At 39.3% G+C, this 15,827-nt stretch overlaps 1 protein-coding gene across 3 annotated transcripts in view; it reads right to left on the bottom strand.

The window, feature by feature from the left end:
• Positions 1 to 5,666: 5,666 nt before the first annotated feature.
• Positions 5,667 to 15,827, bottom strand: part of atf2 (activating transcription factor 2) — a 153,056-nt gene continuing 142,895 nt past the window's right edge. For all 3 annotated transcript variants that reach the window (XM_043693568.1, XM_043693570.1, XM_043693569.1), the window contains exon 12: positions 5,667 to 7,573. In XM_043693568.1, the coding sequence (XP_043549503.1) occupies positions 7,338 to 7,573 (236 nt within the window). In that variant the 3' untranslated portion in view covers positions 5,667 to 7,337. The remainder of the gene's footprint in view (positions 7,574 to 15,827) is intronic.

The raw sequence follows: 15,827 nt of genomic DNA, 5'->3' as shown, positions 1-15,827 counted from the left end.
TCACCTAATTCTCATTGCTGTTTTCAACCATTTATTTTGCCTCATGGCATTTCTACGAGAGGCAGGGTAGAAATGCATGGTTTATTAAGAGGATGGTATAGAGAGACACCATTGTATAACACAGAAACAATTATTCAGTCCAATTCATCCATGCTGACTAGATATCCTAAATTAATCTCATCCTATTTGCTAGCATTTGACCCATATCCCTTTAAATGCTTCCTATTGATATAGCCAACTAGATGTCTTTTAAATGTTGTAATTATATTAGCCTTCACCACTTCCTCTGGCAGCTCAGTCCATACACCTAAATCTTTCTCCTATCACCCTAAACCTACGCCCTCTAATTTTGGACTCCCCTACCCTGGGAAAAAGACCTCGGCTATTTTATATCCATGTACCTACATTTTATAAACCTTTCAGATCACCCCTCAGCCTCCAACGCTCCAGGGAAAATATTCTATTCAAGTCTCTCTCTAAAGCTCAAACCTTCCAATCCCAGCACCGTTTTAGTAAAACTTTTCTGAATCCTTTCAAGTTTAACATCTTTCCCATAATAGGGAGACCAGAATTGAAAAGTGGCCAAACCAATGTCTTGTATAGCAACAACATTAACATCCAACTCATATACTCAGTACACTGACCAATAAAGGCAAGTATACCAAACTCCTCCTTCACCACCCTGTCGACCTGCAACTCTTTAAAGGAACTATAAACCTGCATTCCAAGGTCTCTTTATTCAGTTACACATCACAGGACCCTATCATTAAGTGTATACGCCCTGCCATGATTTGCCTTATTGAAATGCAATACCTCACATTTTAATCTAAATTAAACTTCATTTGCCACTGCTCAGCTCATCAGATCAAGGTCCCATTGTACTCTGAGATAACCTTCTTCACTGTCCACTACACCAATTTTAGGGTTATCTATAAACATACTAACCATTCCTTCTATATTCAAATCCAAATCATTTATACAAATGATAAAAAAGCAGTGGACCCAGCACCAATGCTTGTGGCACACCATTGTTCACAGGCCTCTTCAGTCCAAGAAGCAATCTTCCACCACCACCCTCTGTCTCCTACCTTCAAGCCAATTTTGTATCCAAATGGCTAGTTCTCCCTGGATTCCCAGTGATCTAACATTGCATACCAGTCTACCACGCAGAACTTTGCTGAACACTTTGAAGTCCATATAAAAAACATCCACCACTCTGCATTCAATCTTCTTTGTCACTTCTTCAAAGCACTCAAATTAATAAAGCACTATTTCCCATGCAAAAGCCATTTTAACCATCCCTAATCATGTAATTCTTGTCCCTCAGAATCCCCTCCAATAACTTATCAATACTGATATTAAGCTCAGCTGTCTATAGTTCCCTGGATTTTTCTTATCATAGTTCTTAATAAACGGCACATTAGCCACCTTCCAGTCTTCCAAAACCACACCCATGTTTATCAATGATACAAGCATCTCAGCAAGGGGCCCAGCAATCACTTTCCTAGCTTCCAACAAAGTTCTGGGAAATACCTGTTCAGACCCAAGGATTTATCCACCTTTGCGCATTTTAAGACATTCAACACTACCTCCTGTGTCATACGGACACTTTACAAGGTATTACGGTTTGCTGAAACTTTATTGCTGGAACAGCACAGCAGGTCAGGCAGCATCTAGGGAACAGAAGATTCGACGTTTCGGGCACATGCCCTTCTTCAGGAATGAGCAGAGAGTGTTCAGCAGGAGAAGATAAAAGGTAGGGAGGAGGGACTTGGAGGAGGGGCGTTGGAAATGTGATAGGTGGAAAGAGGTCAAGGTGAGGGTGATAGGTCGAAGTAGGATGGAGGCGGAGAGGTCAAGAAGAAGAATAAAGTTTCAGCTTTGATCTCCAGAGTCTGCAGACCTCACTTTCTCCTCTTAAAATACACTGCCTGGGTATTGGTCACAATGTTGCTTGTGGGATATCATTAAGAACCTCTGCCACATCTCATTCATTAAAAAAACATTTGAGAAATAAAACCTACTTTGAACGTATGGATGCCCCAAAGATCATGAAGCAGAGATTATTTACTTAATTGGCATTGAGTCAATATAAACAGAAACGGAACTTGAGGGTAAACCAGAAACTGTTTACAGTATGTATATGTAACAAAGCCTCTGGATTATGTTGGATTATGGAAATCTTTGTTTTTTTCCAAACAGATTACATTCAATTTCTCTAGCCACCCTACCTTGCTGTCACCATCTTCTGCTCTAAGTCCCAGTGCAGGACACCTGACTGAAGTGGTTGTAAATGATTTTGATGTGAAGATTTTGTACAAGGCAATACTCATTCCCACCACTAGGGGCAAGATTTGAATGACAGGCCCTAGTATTGCCTATGACCCCAGAGTCCCATCACGCTAGTGCTATAGGCATTCCGGAGCAGTAGTTTTCCACTGGTGTTGAGCAGCACACTACTGTGCCATGACAAGGTGAGTAGTGGGCTTACAGAATGTGTGCCTCTATGCTTTCAATCTCCTTCAGAAAGCTCTCTTCGATGTAGTATCTGGTGCCATTTGTCTCTGCATGCAAGAGAAGGGAAATCCACTTTAGTTATGGACCTGGGTGCCTTGATACTGAAGCTTGCAAACCACTGTTCTAGAGACCTGAGCTGCAGAAATTGGGCCCTGACCATATCCCACGAACACTAGCCCTGGCTGTCCACACTCCAGGTAGACTCAAAGCTCAGTTCATTTTTCAAGATTGAAGCATTGTAAAAGTAAATGGGCAGTCAGCTTGAAAACATTCTCTATCTTGTGTAGAAAGGAGCTGAGTATTTCTTTCACAAGTCCTCTTGACAGCACAGCAGGTCAGGCAGCATCTAGGGAACAGAAGATTCGACGTTTCGGGCACATGCCCTTCTTCAGGACTGAGCAGAGAGCCCCTCCTCCAAGTCCCTCCTCCCTACCTTTTATCTTCTCCTGCTGAACACTCTCTGCTCATTCCTGAAGAAGGGCATGTGCCCGAAACGTCGAATCTTCTGTTCCCTAGATGCTGCCTGACCTGCTGTGCTGTTCCAGCAATAAAGTTTCAGCTTTGATCTCCAGCGTCTGCAGACCTCACTTTCTCCTCGAAGGTATTACGGTTTCTCCAACTACTCTAGCTTTCTATCCTTCTCCACAGTAAATACTGATATAAAATGCTCATTTAGTATCTCTCATCTCTACACAAACTTGTTGACCTTTAAGTGGCCCTAGTTACTGTGTCCTTAACCTATTTGTAGAACCTCTTTGGATTCTCCTTAACTCAAGGTGCCAAAGCTAGCTTATTATCCCTTTTTGCCCACCTGCCCTTCTATTCCACTAGGGATTCACTCGATCCCAGCTGTGAATACCTGACACATGCTTCCTCCTTTTTGTAGAACAGAGCTTCAATTTCTCTAGTCATCCAGCACTCCCTACACCTACTGCTTTGCTCTTCACACTAATAGGAACATATTGCCTCTGGGCTTTTGTTATCTCATTTTTGAATGCTTCCCACTTTCCATTTACCTGAGAAAAGCCTCTTCCAATTGGCTTTTACAGTTCTTGGCTAATATTGTCAAAATTGGCCTTACTTCAATTTAGAACTTTACATCAGTACACCCTATCTAAAAGTAAAAGGATAAGGCATGTGAACTTCAATGAGGACTTTAAAAGGAATTAAAAATTAGGTCGAACATTTTAATTAAGAGGTATCAGGTTTTTTTTTTGGACCTTGCAGCTCAGTGAGCAACAAGTGATATTAGTATCAAGTTTCTGCAAAGTAGAAGTCATGAGCCTCCTAAAACAATCAATACTGGAGATGAGAAAACCAATTATTTACATTAATACAGCATGTGTAACAATAAAAATGACTAAAAGCACTTCATGGAAGGGTCATCAACTAAAATCAACATTAAGCTGAACAAATTCTGTGTGGGTGATAAAAGCTTGTGAGAGATTTTCAGCAGCACATAGTTCCCTGTCTCAGCCTAAGAGTGATGTTACAGTACTGGAATTACTTGATGATGCAAACTCAGCTTGTAATTGAATAAGATACCACGTTGCGAATAGCTTGTTCAACTGGAGATAAGGAAAGCATTGGTATGACGTTTATTGTATGGTTGGAGCTGGCAACTTCAATTTCACCAATACTTAGCTTGAAATAACTGCAACTCATTCAAGATTAGGTATTGGACATCTCATCTGATATGACACAAATGTTGGATAGATTGAGGGAGGTAATGTGGAGGTTGAACTGGCCATTGTCAGCATCGATATGGAAGGTAGCTTTAAATCTGGGATGATGAAACCAATAGACAACCATGTAGATGAGGCAAAAGTGAGGACTGCAGATGCTGGAAACCAGAGTTTAGATTAGAGTGGTGCTGAAAAAGCACAGTAGGTCAAGCAGCATCCGAGGAGCAGGAAAATCGACATTTCAGGCAAAAGCCCTTCATCAGGAATGGAGGCAGGGAGCCTCCAGGGTGGAGAGATATTGAGAAAGGGGAAAAATGGCAAGCTATTTCTGGAGATACTCTGACTATAATTTGATAGCAAGTGTAGATCCAAGCTCAATAGGATAATGGAAAACATGTTGGTGAAGGCTGACATAGTTGTATATGTTAACAGCTGTAGAGAACATAAAACAACTGGAAACATGAAAGCAGAGAACAAAGCAATGTAATGGGGTGAAAATACTTCAAAGAACACTAAATTACATTTCTTTTCAGCCCACCTGCTTAAAAATATAATTAAATTCACTGAAGTACTCTGGGAGTTTTACTTCCGCCCTATTCTTTTATTTCTCTGCTCCTGTTTCTTGCAGCTACTTCTGACTGGAGATGTAACAGCATATCACACCTGCAGTCCTGTGCCATCACACATAGCTGCAATACTATCTGTCATCACTTTTGATTCGTTTGGTTTCAGTTTAAAGAACCATTTAACTTAAAAAATATTATTTAAATTTCCAATCACAAACTTTTGAAAATTCAGTGATTTGCTATATTCACCATATTGAGTAGTTAGGTCAGATAATTATAACTTTATGAAAAATGAAATCTATTGAAGCCAATGAAAATAATATAGTTTAATAGGATTAAACATTCAAATCATTTAAATTTACTCGATTTACATTATTATGCTTATGTTACTGATTTAGTATTTCAAATGATTTAAATGGCAAAGAGTTACTTTTCAACCAACATTCTCTTATGGCTGATTTAAATTAAATTTATTATCACGATTATGGGTAGCCTATGTAATAAAAAGGGAAAAATGAATTAATTCAGAAGTTTTCAAAATGGGACTTTTTTATTTTGGAATCAAATTCAAGTTAAGCTTTGAGAAAGCTGAAAATGTGTTGCTGGAAAAGCGCAGCAGGTCAGGCAGCATCCAAGGAACAGGAGAATCGACGTTTCGGGCATAAGCCCTTCTTCAGGAAAGCTTTGAGAAAGCCAAGAAGTGAATCAATGTCACTTTAAGTGCTGCATCATTAACTTGTAGTCCAACAAGACAATAAAGCTTGAATTTGAGAGCATGGAAAGGTAAATTCTGCTATACAAGTAGATTTTGCCAGATGGCAGCACTAGTATTAAGAGAAAGTACACACAATAACTCCACTTAAAATACAGCTCACATTTTGAAATAAAAATGTTGTCCTTTTACGCACTTAAAAACTGTTTATTGACATGTTCTTCTTAGATAAATTATTTATTCTCTCAGAGAACTTATTCATGCAAATTGCACAAAGAGGAAGATTACACCTCAAGCTACCTCTGTAGAAATGGAAGCTTGTAATCAAGAAGATAAAGATACATTTTTTTTGTCTACAGATACAGTCTGTAAAACAAGGATTATGAAATTGATTGTTGAGTAGTGTAACGAGTTATTAATCTACCACTATATGTTGAGAAGTTTCTCCAAAAGTCACAAGAAGCATCCTGTATCAGTTCCTACATTCTAATTTGACAAATTACACAATTATAAACTAGAAGACCTGGAAACTGTACTGGAGAAATTATATTCCATGTCCTGTTAATTTTGCTAAAAGCAACTCCTTTGTGGCAGCTCAATGTGTGTGTATCTATAGTCTTATTTACATGTGAAGACATCTTTGAACTACTGATATTCTGTTGTCCAAATATATCTATCTTCCAATTTTTTATACTGATGTTGTCAATGTCAATGCATAATATTCTAGTAGTTGTTTTCTACTTCTCCAATTTCAAATTATCTGAGTTTGACCAAGTGTTGATGGCACATTTAGTAAAATGAATCATTTCACAGAAGTTTTGAGGAGAAGAAAGGTAATATACAATCAAACGGCACATGGAATGTTAATCATCAATATTCATTATCTGTATACACAATCATTTAAATAAGATTTCACCAAAGGTCAGTGTGATATTTAAAGGCAACATTCACAGAACTGTTGGTCTAAACAATAGACCACTGGTATATGCATCATTCATCATGATACCCAACAAAGTTGCTGAGCTTTTCAGACTGAAGATTAAAAAAAAACTAAACAGATTGACTACATCTTATTAAAAATGACAAAACAGAAGTCCAATTAAACAAAATTACTAACAATCAAACATTCTTTCAATCTTTCATTCCCTTCACAATGTGCAAATTAGAAAAGGCAAAGAAATAAATGCTTCCTATATCTGAAAACAAAGGCCCCCTCACGGCCAGCTCAGGGTCCAAGAATTTATTAATTTGTCGTTTAGATGGAGAATAACTTTTATTGAATTATTTAACATTTTTGTTATCATTTTTAAATTAAAAACATTTATTTGAAAAGAAGCACTGGAAACATTACTTTTCCAATGTTATGTTCGCGTGTCATGGTTTAGAGGCTTGGTTTATCTTGGACCTCTGGAGAGCAGTTCATGACCAGATGAACAGGATTACTGGTCAAGATAGTCCACGTTGAGCTTTCCTATCAATAAAGTTTGATCTTTTCTTCACAGTCTCAGGAGAGTGACCTTAAAATGTAATTACACTGTTCACAAAAAAATTTTGTCCCCTACTGCACAGCCATAAAGACAGACAGAAAAAGATACTTAAATGTTACTCGAGTGTAGAAAATAGAAAATGCATTGTGGATCAAAGAACAATGACTAAAATATCTGTTTTCAAGGCTGAAGTTAAGTGTTCACTTTGTTTACACTGCTGTAGCCACATCTGAAATACAACTAATAAAAGCACTAAACTTGGAGTATAGAAGTTGTTTTTGGAGATCTGTCCTCCCCGTGCTCAAATTTCCATTTTACAGTCACCGTTGAGACAATATCTGTTGATTTATGTAATGCAGGTATTATCCAATCAACTTGCTGAAGGTTGAGACTGAGACGAAGGAGCAATGGTAACATGAGACTGGACAGGTAGGTTTATCTCTGAACTCTGGTCTGCCATCTGGGTGAGAACCGAGGTAGCAACAGCCTCTGCCATTGCTGTTGAACTTATACCATTTGAGGTGCTGATGGAACTGTGTTGGATGACTTGGGTTTGGGGGCTGCTGGGTAGCGGGCTGTCTATAGAATTCTCATCCTTTTCTACATCTGATGAAAAACAAAACAGAGACTTAGTTGTGTAGAAATGTAAGAAAGAATCATGTATATTAAAACCAACAGTAGTTTACACTGTCCTGTACTTTTGCAACATTAATTGTAACCAGGGATTGTAAATAGAGTTTTCTAATTTAAAAACCTATGATTTTGCACTTTTACTTTGTTTTACAAAATTTAACATAGTTACAATAACTTAAAACAATGTAGAAATGGCTTATTTGTGGCATTACGTACAACCATGGCAACTTTTACTTTATGCTGGAGAAATAATCTAATTAACATTTTTATTGTACCCAAAACATAAATATAAAAATAGACACACAACCAAAGTATTTTAGCATTTATTTAGGACTAACTGTGATTTTCCACTTCCTGAACCGGCAAGAACAACAGCAAGCATGGTCAAAGAAGTAAAGAATTGTTGTAGTACAGAAGGAGGCCTGCAGCAACTCTTCAAACGGGCATCATTACCTCGTGTCAATCTTCTGTTTTCTCCCCAAACCCATGCACACAATTTCTATCCAACTAATCATCCAATGTTCTCGAATGCCTCAGTTGAGCCTACCCCCACTACATTTCCAGGCACAGCACTCACTGTTGAAAATTTTTTTTCTCACATACATTTTTTTGTGCACTATTTTAAACCTGTGCCTCTTATTCTTGTTCAATTTTTCTTTCAGAAATATATTGATTCTTCTGTATTTGCTTTCTATTAATTACACAACTCTCAAATGTATAAAACAGCTCCTCCTGAAAAGTTGAAGTTACCTTGCAACTGCCTAAACAGCAACATGGACACTTTATCGGGCTATCTTACATGAGGGAAGGATAAATCATTTTGAACTATGTCAGTATGTTACTCCATTCCTTGAGCGACCTACATACTACCCTCTCTAGAAATACCATTCAGCTTCAGATGGGTGCTTACACTCAGGATTGCTTTTAATAATACTTATGCAATCTCTTACACTTCTCACCAATTTGCTACATTTTAGGAAAGAATGACCAAATGCAATACAACTGTGTTTCCACCATTGTTCCTAATCTGAAGAAACAGGCACAAAAGACAAAAGGAATATCTACTCCAGGCCAACATAAACTACAGCTGAAAATGTGTTGCTGGAAAAGCGCAGCAGGTCAGGCAGCATCCAAGGAACAGGAGAATCAACGTTTTGGGCATAAGCCCTTCTTCAGGAATCAAGCCCGAAACGTTGATTCTCCTGTTCCTTGGATGCTGCCTGACCTGCTGCGCTTTTCCAGCAACATATTTTCAGCTCTGATCTCCAGCATCTGCAGCCCTCACTTTCTCTCAACATAAACAACAGCCACCATTGGCAGCCACACTGCACCCAGAGGGAGCAGCAGCAGGATCTGATCTAGTAAGAAAGGAGATCACTCTGGCACAGAACCATATTTGCAGATTTCAATGCAACTTGCTGCAAATAACTGACATCCAGTGTAGAAGATAACCAAGGATGTCCCAGGCCATTATGTTACACTTAATACAGCTGCTGGATGAGGTACGGTGTTCATAAGGATTCAGTGGCAATTCCACTGCAGTAGCTCTCAAGGACACCGCTGCCCTATAATTTTTGTTAGGGATGCAGGTTGTTTCGAGGAGTAACTGGAGATCTCTGTGGCATTTTGCAATCTTCTAATTGTAATTGCATCCAAGAGATCATCAATGCAATGGGCACCAGAGCCCACTTTTCTTCTCCCAAGGTGAGGCCAGTCAAGATACAAAGATGAAGACTGCCCATCTGTTGCTAGCTTTTTGCAGTAGCAGGCTGCAATTGATTGTGCCAATAAAGCTTTGACAGTATCCTCTCTCTAACCAGCAGTGTTTGTTTTTTCCCATAAATTTCAACCCATTTGTGATCATAACAGCATATTTTCCAAGTCTACATAGAGAGCTGCCACAGCTAATATATAGTGGAGCACTCATGTATTAGTCTCTTTGCAAGGCCCTAAATAGATACAAGCTGGTTGGTGAGTGGGAAGGGTACCCCCCACCCACCCCCCAAAGCTAGCTTACAAAAGCTCTAAGAAATCCTCAGGCTGCTGCACAGCAAAGTTGGCCATGCTTCCAACAGGGTCATTGTTGAACAGACCACATATTTCCTGAAGATGAGGTCCCTATTCCTAGATGGCTTGGAGTTTCCTTGCAGTACAGCCCAAACAGGGTATCCTGCTTTAATGTAGAGGGCACATCACACTACTATCTGAGTTGACAAAGGAATGGGATGGGCTGGATGTACAGGAGATGCAGGGGAAAGAGAAATCTCTGAAGAGGAAGGTAAAAATAAGATCCTGAGAATTAGAAATGCAAGTAGCAGCAACAAGGGGTGGAAAACTGGGCAATGTTCTGATGAGTCCAGGCAGAACTTCCTAGCCACCCACTTACAGCATGTCTGAGCTGGGTGGACACTTCATATTTGTAAAGTCTAATTTCATTTGCGCAGTTGACTGACAGCCCTCTGCTTGGTGTACATTAGTCCATATTGGTAATGTGTTTACTTGTTTTATTATACATTAACATATGCAATAAAAAGTTCAGTTCTTCTTTCACATGTAAAACTGATGTCCTAACCTCTTTGTAAGCTAAAATGCCTGTATAAATCTTGTCCTACCCTGGTATTAGTAATAAAACAGTTGTAATAAAGTGAGCACTCACATTTCATCACACTCCTGGATCTATGTACTAAAATGGCTCTTGTGACAAAGTGGAGAAAGTGAGGTCTGCAGATGCTGGAGATCAGAGCTGAAAATGTGTTGCTGGAAAAGTGCAGCAGGTCAGGCAGCATCCAGGGAACAGGAGAATCGATGTTTCGGGCATAAGCCAAAGTCACAAGGAGTCACATCAGGGACTGCATTCCCTCATGAGGCCTACTAAGGTATTACTCATTCTAAAAATGCTTCTTCTGAATGTTTCTCCACTACTTTCAATGCTTCAGAGTGCTGAGCCTTCACTGTTAGACATAACAAGGTGAGTATCTTCTGTGACAGTACCTAAATACCAATGGCCTGTTATTTCAGCATTTTTTTCTCCATTGCATTGTGTGAATTTGCCACTGCCATCTCATATCCTCAAATTTTTACAGCATTCTCTTGAGGAGGATACAGGACAAATCTTCTCCTCTTGAAACCTGGAGAAGAATCACAGATTCTGCTGTCTCTCCCCAACAAGATTTTGATCTGGAGGTTTGAACTGCTGGAGGCATTGGGGTCATGGGCAAAAGGAGGTGCAGTGGAAGGGTACCTTTGGAGTGTCCTGAAACAGTAGTGTTGGGGGTCTATCACCCCCTCTATGTGGGTGCCTTCTGAGCATCCATAGATAAAGCAATATGATGCAGGTCTCAGTGTATTTCTGTTAGCCATTGGGCATACTGCTGACCTGCTGTGCTTTTCCCCTTCTCCTCTGATGCTACTTGACTTGCTGTGCTTTTTCCAGCTCCACTTTATATCCACCATGAAAAAGTTAGACCAATTGTTGATCCTGTGAATGTGAGGTAGCAGAGAGAACATGAGCCACTTGCCTTTGTGGACTGCAGAAATCACTGACAATTTTTCTGCCTTCCTTTTTTTGCGGGATCTAATAGAACTGACTTGTGTAGTTATCTGTGCTCTGCCTGGATGGGTTTGATGTGATAGCTTCTTGATTTTACTTAACGGAAAGAGGATATCCACCCTTTCTATGACCACATTCAGCAAAGTCTGTAAGGCATATTTGGTGAAGCTGGGGGCCAATCATCTGGCTCTCTTTTATTTTTATAGCAATCACACAGTCTCAGGGATAGTTCCTGACTTGCAATGTCTGAAATTATGTCCTTTTGACCTTCACGTATTATGATGTGGAGGTGCCGGTAATGGACTGGGTGGATAAAGTCAAAAATCACAACACTGGGTTATAGTTCAACAGGTTTATTTTTTTGAGCTTTGGGAGCCCCTGCTCATTCCTCAGGTGTCATGTGACTTTTGACTTTACATATTGTGCCAGACCCTTCAAACCCAGAAGATCTTGCTAACAATAAGAATTTATGGTTTGCTCACCATGCAATTTGCTGAGTTAGCTGTCCCAAAGATCTCACTTGCATAGATACAAGCAGCATGGATCATGGCAGATATTGCACCATCAAACATGTTTGCCACCATACTTCAACTTCAGAAGTCAGACAACGTCAGGTTATAGTTCAACAGGTTTATTTGAAATCACAAACTTTCGGAGCGCTGCTCCTTCATCAGCTGAACAGATTCCAGCATCTGCAGTAATTTGCTCCAACATCTGTTGGACAATAACCTGGTGTCGACGTAGGACTTCTGATTTTGTCCATCCCAGTCCAACATCGGCACCTCCACATCATACTTAAATTCCGCATTTAAAAGTTCTGTCCTAACATTTCTTAGTTTTGAATACTGCTGTGTTAGTGCAATATAATTTCTATGACCTAAGTCGACAACTCATGATCAATATTATCCTTCCAAATTGATTGTGAAAAGTGAAATAGTACAGTAAATCTGACAGTACATATCATCTTTTGTCATCCTATGTTAAGTATGGGAAAATTGGACGACAAAGTAGATTTCCTGTGCTTAATATGATACAACACAGCACATTTTGCTACTTTAGCAGAAGAGATTTCAGAAAGGTTGCCTCAATAGTATTGTAACCTGAGCAGTAAAGCGCACTTACTAAATAGAATAGTTGCTTGTCACTTGAAGCTACCTGATTAAATTAGGAAACATTTAGTCTGTTCCCATTTTTTCCCTAGTGGACTAGATACACGTGTGGCAATCCACTAGGTCATTAACAGTAAATCGTAGATAAGTCAGAAACTAGGACTATCCACCTTCTCAACAGGATGTCGGTGCATGATTATGGGAAAAGATTATTTGATTTTTTTAAGTTAAAGGAAGCTTACTTTGATAAGAAAATGATCTTTAAACTGAGTATCATCAGTATATGTACAAAATACTGAAAACCTTTTATTTATAGCCTAGATTTCTTCATCTGAGGCTCACCTGCCAACTACTTGCAGCGATGGATGATTACTATACCTAATTCTAATGATGCACACACAGGAGAATAAGCACTGTTTAGAGTCTAAATGCCACCAGCTGTTCTACAGTTGTAGAGAATTAATTGGATCCAGATTTAAAACTAAAAACCTATATCATATCTGACTCATAATTCAACTAATGACATGCTTCTCTTGTATGCTAAATTAATATTTTCATGAAAACCAAAAGTGCTTAATGTAAGCCAAAAAGCAGATTAATAAAAATGTCTTTTGGATAATGATTTGCAATACATCAAGTATTCACTAAAAATCTTAAAGTTTTGAATTTACTATGGTTAAAAATAATGTAAGGCACCCTAATGTATTTTGTTTTATAATTTAGAACACAATACTATTCACACTGTAGGTGATTACAGTATAATGCATAGCCATAAACATATAATGAACCCATAACTCAGATAAATCCAGTCTCTGTACATATACTTTATGGTTTTAAATGTCATCATTGCTGTTCAGCAAATATCTTAAAATTAAAGCATTTTTAAAAAATGTATGTGTGTATGTATAGTATATATACATATCAATACATGTATATTTCTAACATTTCAGTCATTGGTGTTTAAATCTGAACATTATGCTGCCCATCAGAAAGATAGAGTTTAGATTTAAGGAAAAATATGTGCACAGTATGCATGCCAGTACAAGGCACTATCCGCATCAATAAGAAAACACATGCAGAGCTGTCAGGTTGTAGCTATGACTGACTAATCTCCATAGCAATCACTGTCAATAGCAAAGGTCTGCAGTTTTCTTGTATAATGTACCTTCAGGCTACAGTGTAAATCCACAAAGCACTCAACTGATTGCAGATCAAAGGATTCGGAGTTAAGCTCCAGACCTAATAAAATTTATGCATAAAATTTAGATTGATTGACTATTTTCTCATTTCGGTTCTTTTTGAATTAACCATCATTGGAATAAAAGCATTTTTTGTTTACCCAGCTTTAGCTTTGAATTTTTCATGACATGTATGTTCACCATTAATATTGATTACATCAAACAAAATCAGATTAATTTTACAGACAACAAATACCACATTTCTACACTTATCTTTCAAGCTGCAAAAGGAAATTCAAATCCTGTTGTAGAATATTATTTTTAAAAGGTCACGGGGCATGGACTGACTCAAGATGACTAACTTGGCGACTGCCATTTAGATTTCATTGTTATATTAATTTGGGGGATATGGGCATTGTTATAAAAGCCTGCATTGTTGCACATACCTAACTGCCCATGATAAATTGATTGGAGTCATAGATATGTACAGCATGGAAACAGACCCTTCGGTCCAACCCATTCACGCCGACCAGATATCCCAACCCAATCTAGTCCCACCTGCCAGCACCCGGCCCATATCCTCCAAACCCTTCCTATTGATATACCCATCCAAATGCCTTTTAAATGTTGCAATTGTAGTAGTCTCCACCACTTCCTCTGGCAGCTCATTCCATACAGGTACCACCCTCTGTGTGAAGAAGTTGCCCCTTAGGTCTCTTTTATATCTTTCCCCTCTCACCCTAAACCTATGCCCTCTAGTTATGGACTTCTCAACCCCAGGGAAAAGACTTTGTCTATTTACCCTATCCATGCCCTTCATAATTTTGTAAACCTCTATAAGGTCACCCCTCAGCCTCTGACGCTCCAGAGAAAACAGCCCCAGCCTGTTTAGCCTCTCCCTATAGCTCAAATCCTGAACCCTGGCAACATCCTTGTAAATCTTTTCTGAACCCTTTCAAGTTTCACAACATCTTTCCGATAGGAAGGAGACCAGAATTGCACGCAATATTCCAACAGTGATCTAACCAATGTCCTGTACAGCCGCAATTCATATGGTAGAAGTACTGAGTGTTGTAGGTAGCAAGTTCAGCATTTTGACTGAAAGCCCATGGAGGAACGATGATATACATTGATATCAAGTTGGGATGCACAATTTGGTGAAAAGCTTGAAGGTGACGGTGTTCCCATGCACATGTTGCTCTTGCTCTTCTAGAATGTGGAGGTCAAAGATTGAGGTGGAGCCTTGGCAAATTGCAACCTGTCAATAGATTACTTAGCAGCTAAGGTATGGTGATAGTGAGTGAAGTCAATGCTTAATGTAGTGGATGGGCTAATTGGTCTTGATTTTTAAAGAGCTTTTTGAGTGCTACTGCAGATGCATTCATCTAAATAAGTGGAGAATATCCCTTTATATTTATGACAAATTAGGTGAGGCTTTGAGAAGTCCAGAGATGAACCATTCAAAAATAACTTACATTTATTATTTTTAATCACTCATGAATTTTGGGCACTGCCAACCAGCCAGCATTTATTGCTTGTCCCTAATTGCCCTTGAGAAGGTGATGGTGAGCTGGCTTTTTGAACTGTTGAGGTCCATGTTCTGTAAGCAGACCCAAATGTTGTTGGGGAAAGAATTCCAGGATTTTGTTTCAACCACACCAAGGGAGTATTAGTATAATTCCAAATCAGGATGATAAGTGGCTTGGAGAGGAACTTGCAAGTGATGATATTCCCATGTATCTTCTACCCCTATCCTTCAAGATGGAAGTGGTTGTGGTTTTGGAAGTTGCTTTGGTGAATCTCTGCAGTGCATTTTGTGGGTAGTTCACATTGCTGTTACTGTGCCTCAGTGTTGGAGGAAATAGACATTTGCAGATGTGGTACCAATCAAGTTGACTGCTTTGTCCTGGGTAGTGTCAAGTTTCTTGAGTGTTGTGTAGCTGCACTCATCCAGGCAAGTGAGGAGTATTCCAATGCACTCTTGACTTGTGCGTTGTAGATAGTGGACAGGCTTTGGGGTGTCAGAAGGTGAGTCACTTGCTACAGGATTTCTAGCCCCTCACCTGCTTTTGTAGCTACTGTACTTATATGGCTAGTCCAGTTCAGTTTCTGGTCAATTATGTATATTGTGCCTGCAGCATCATAAAATGTCCTGAAGCACATCACAGGAGTTTTGTTTCAAAGTTATTTGCCTGAAGACTGTCCCACCCAATATAGCAAGGTTACAAAGTCACAAATTCACTCTGTGCTGTTGGCAATATCGGAGGCTGGCTGGCTGTTCAGCTGAGCAAATTCTCCCACCAAAGAGTCAGAAGAGTTGTGGAGGGGAGAAGCGAGGGGAGAGAAGCGAGGGGAGGGGCGAGCGGGGGGGGAGGGGCGAGCGGGGGGGA

Source organism: Chiloscyllium plagiosum, chromosome 7, assembly GCF_004010195.1.
Source record: "Chiloscyllium plagiosum isolate BGI_BamShark_2017 chromosome 7, ASM401019v2, whole genome shotgun sequence".
NCBI lineage: Eukaryota > Metazoa > Chordata > Chondrichthyes > Orectolobiformes > Hemiscylliidae > Chiloscyllium > Chiloscyllium plagiosum.
The sequence above is the reverse complement of the archived record's forward strand: the minus strand, read 5'-3'. Positions and strand labels throughout refer to the sequence as shown.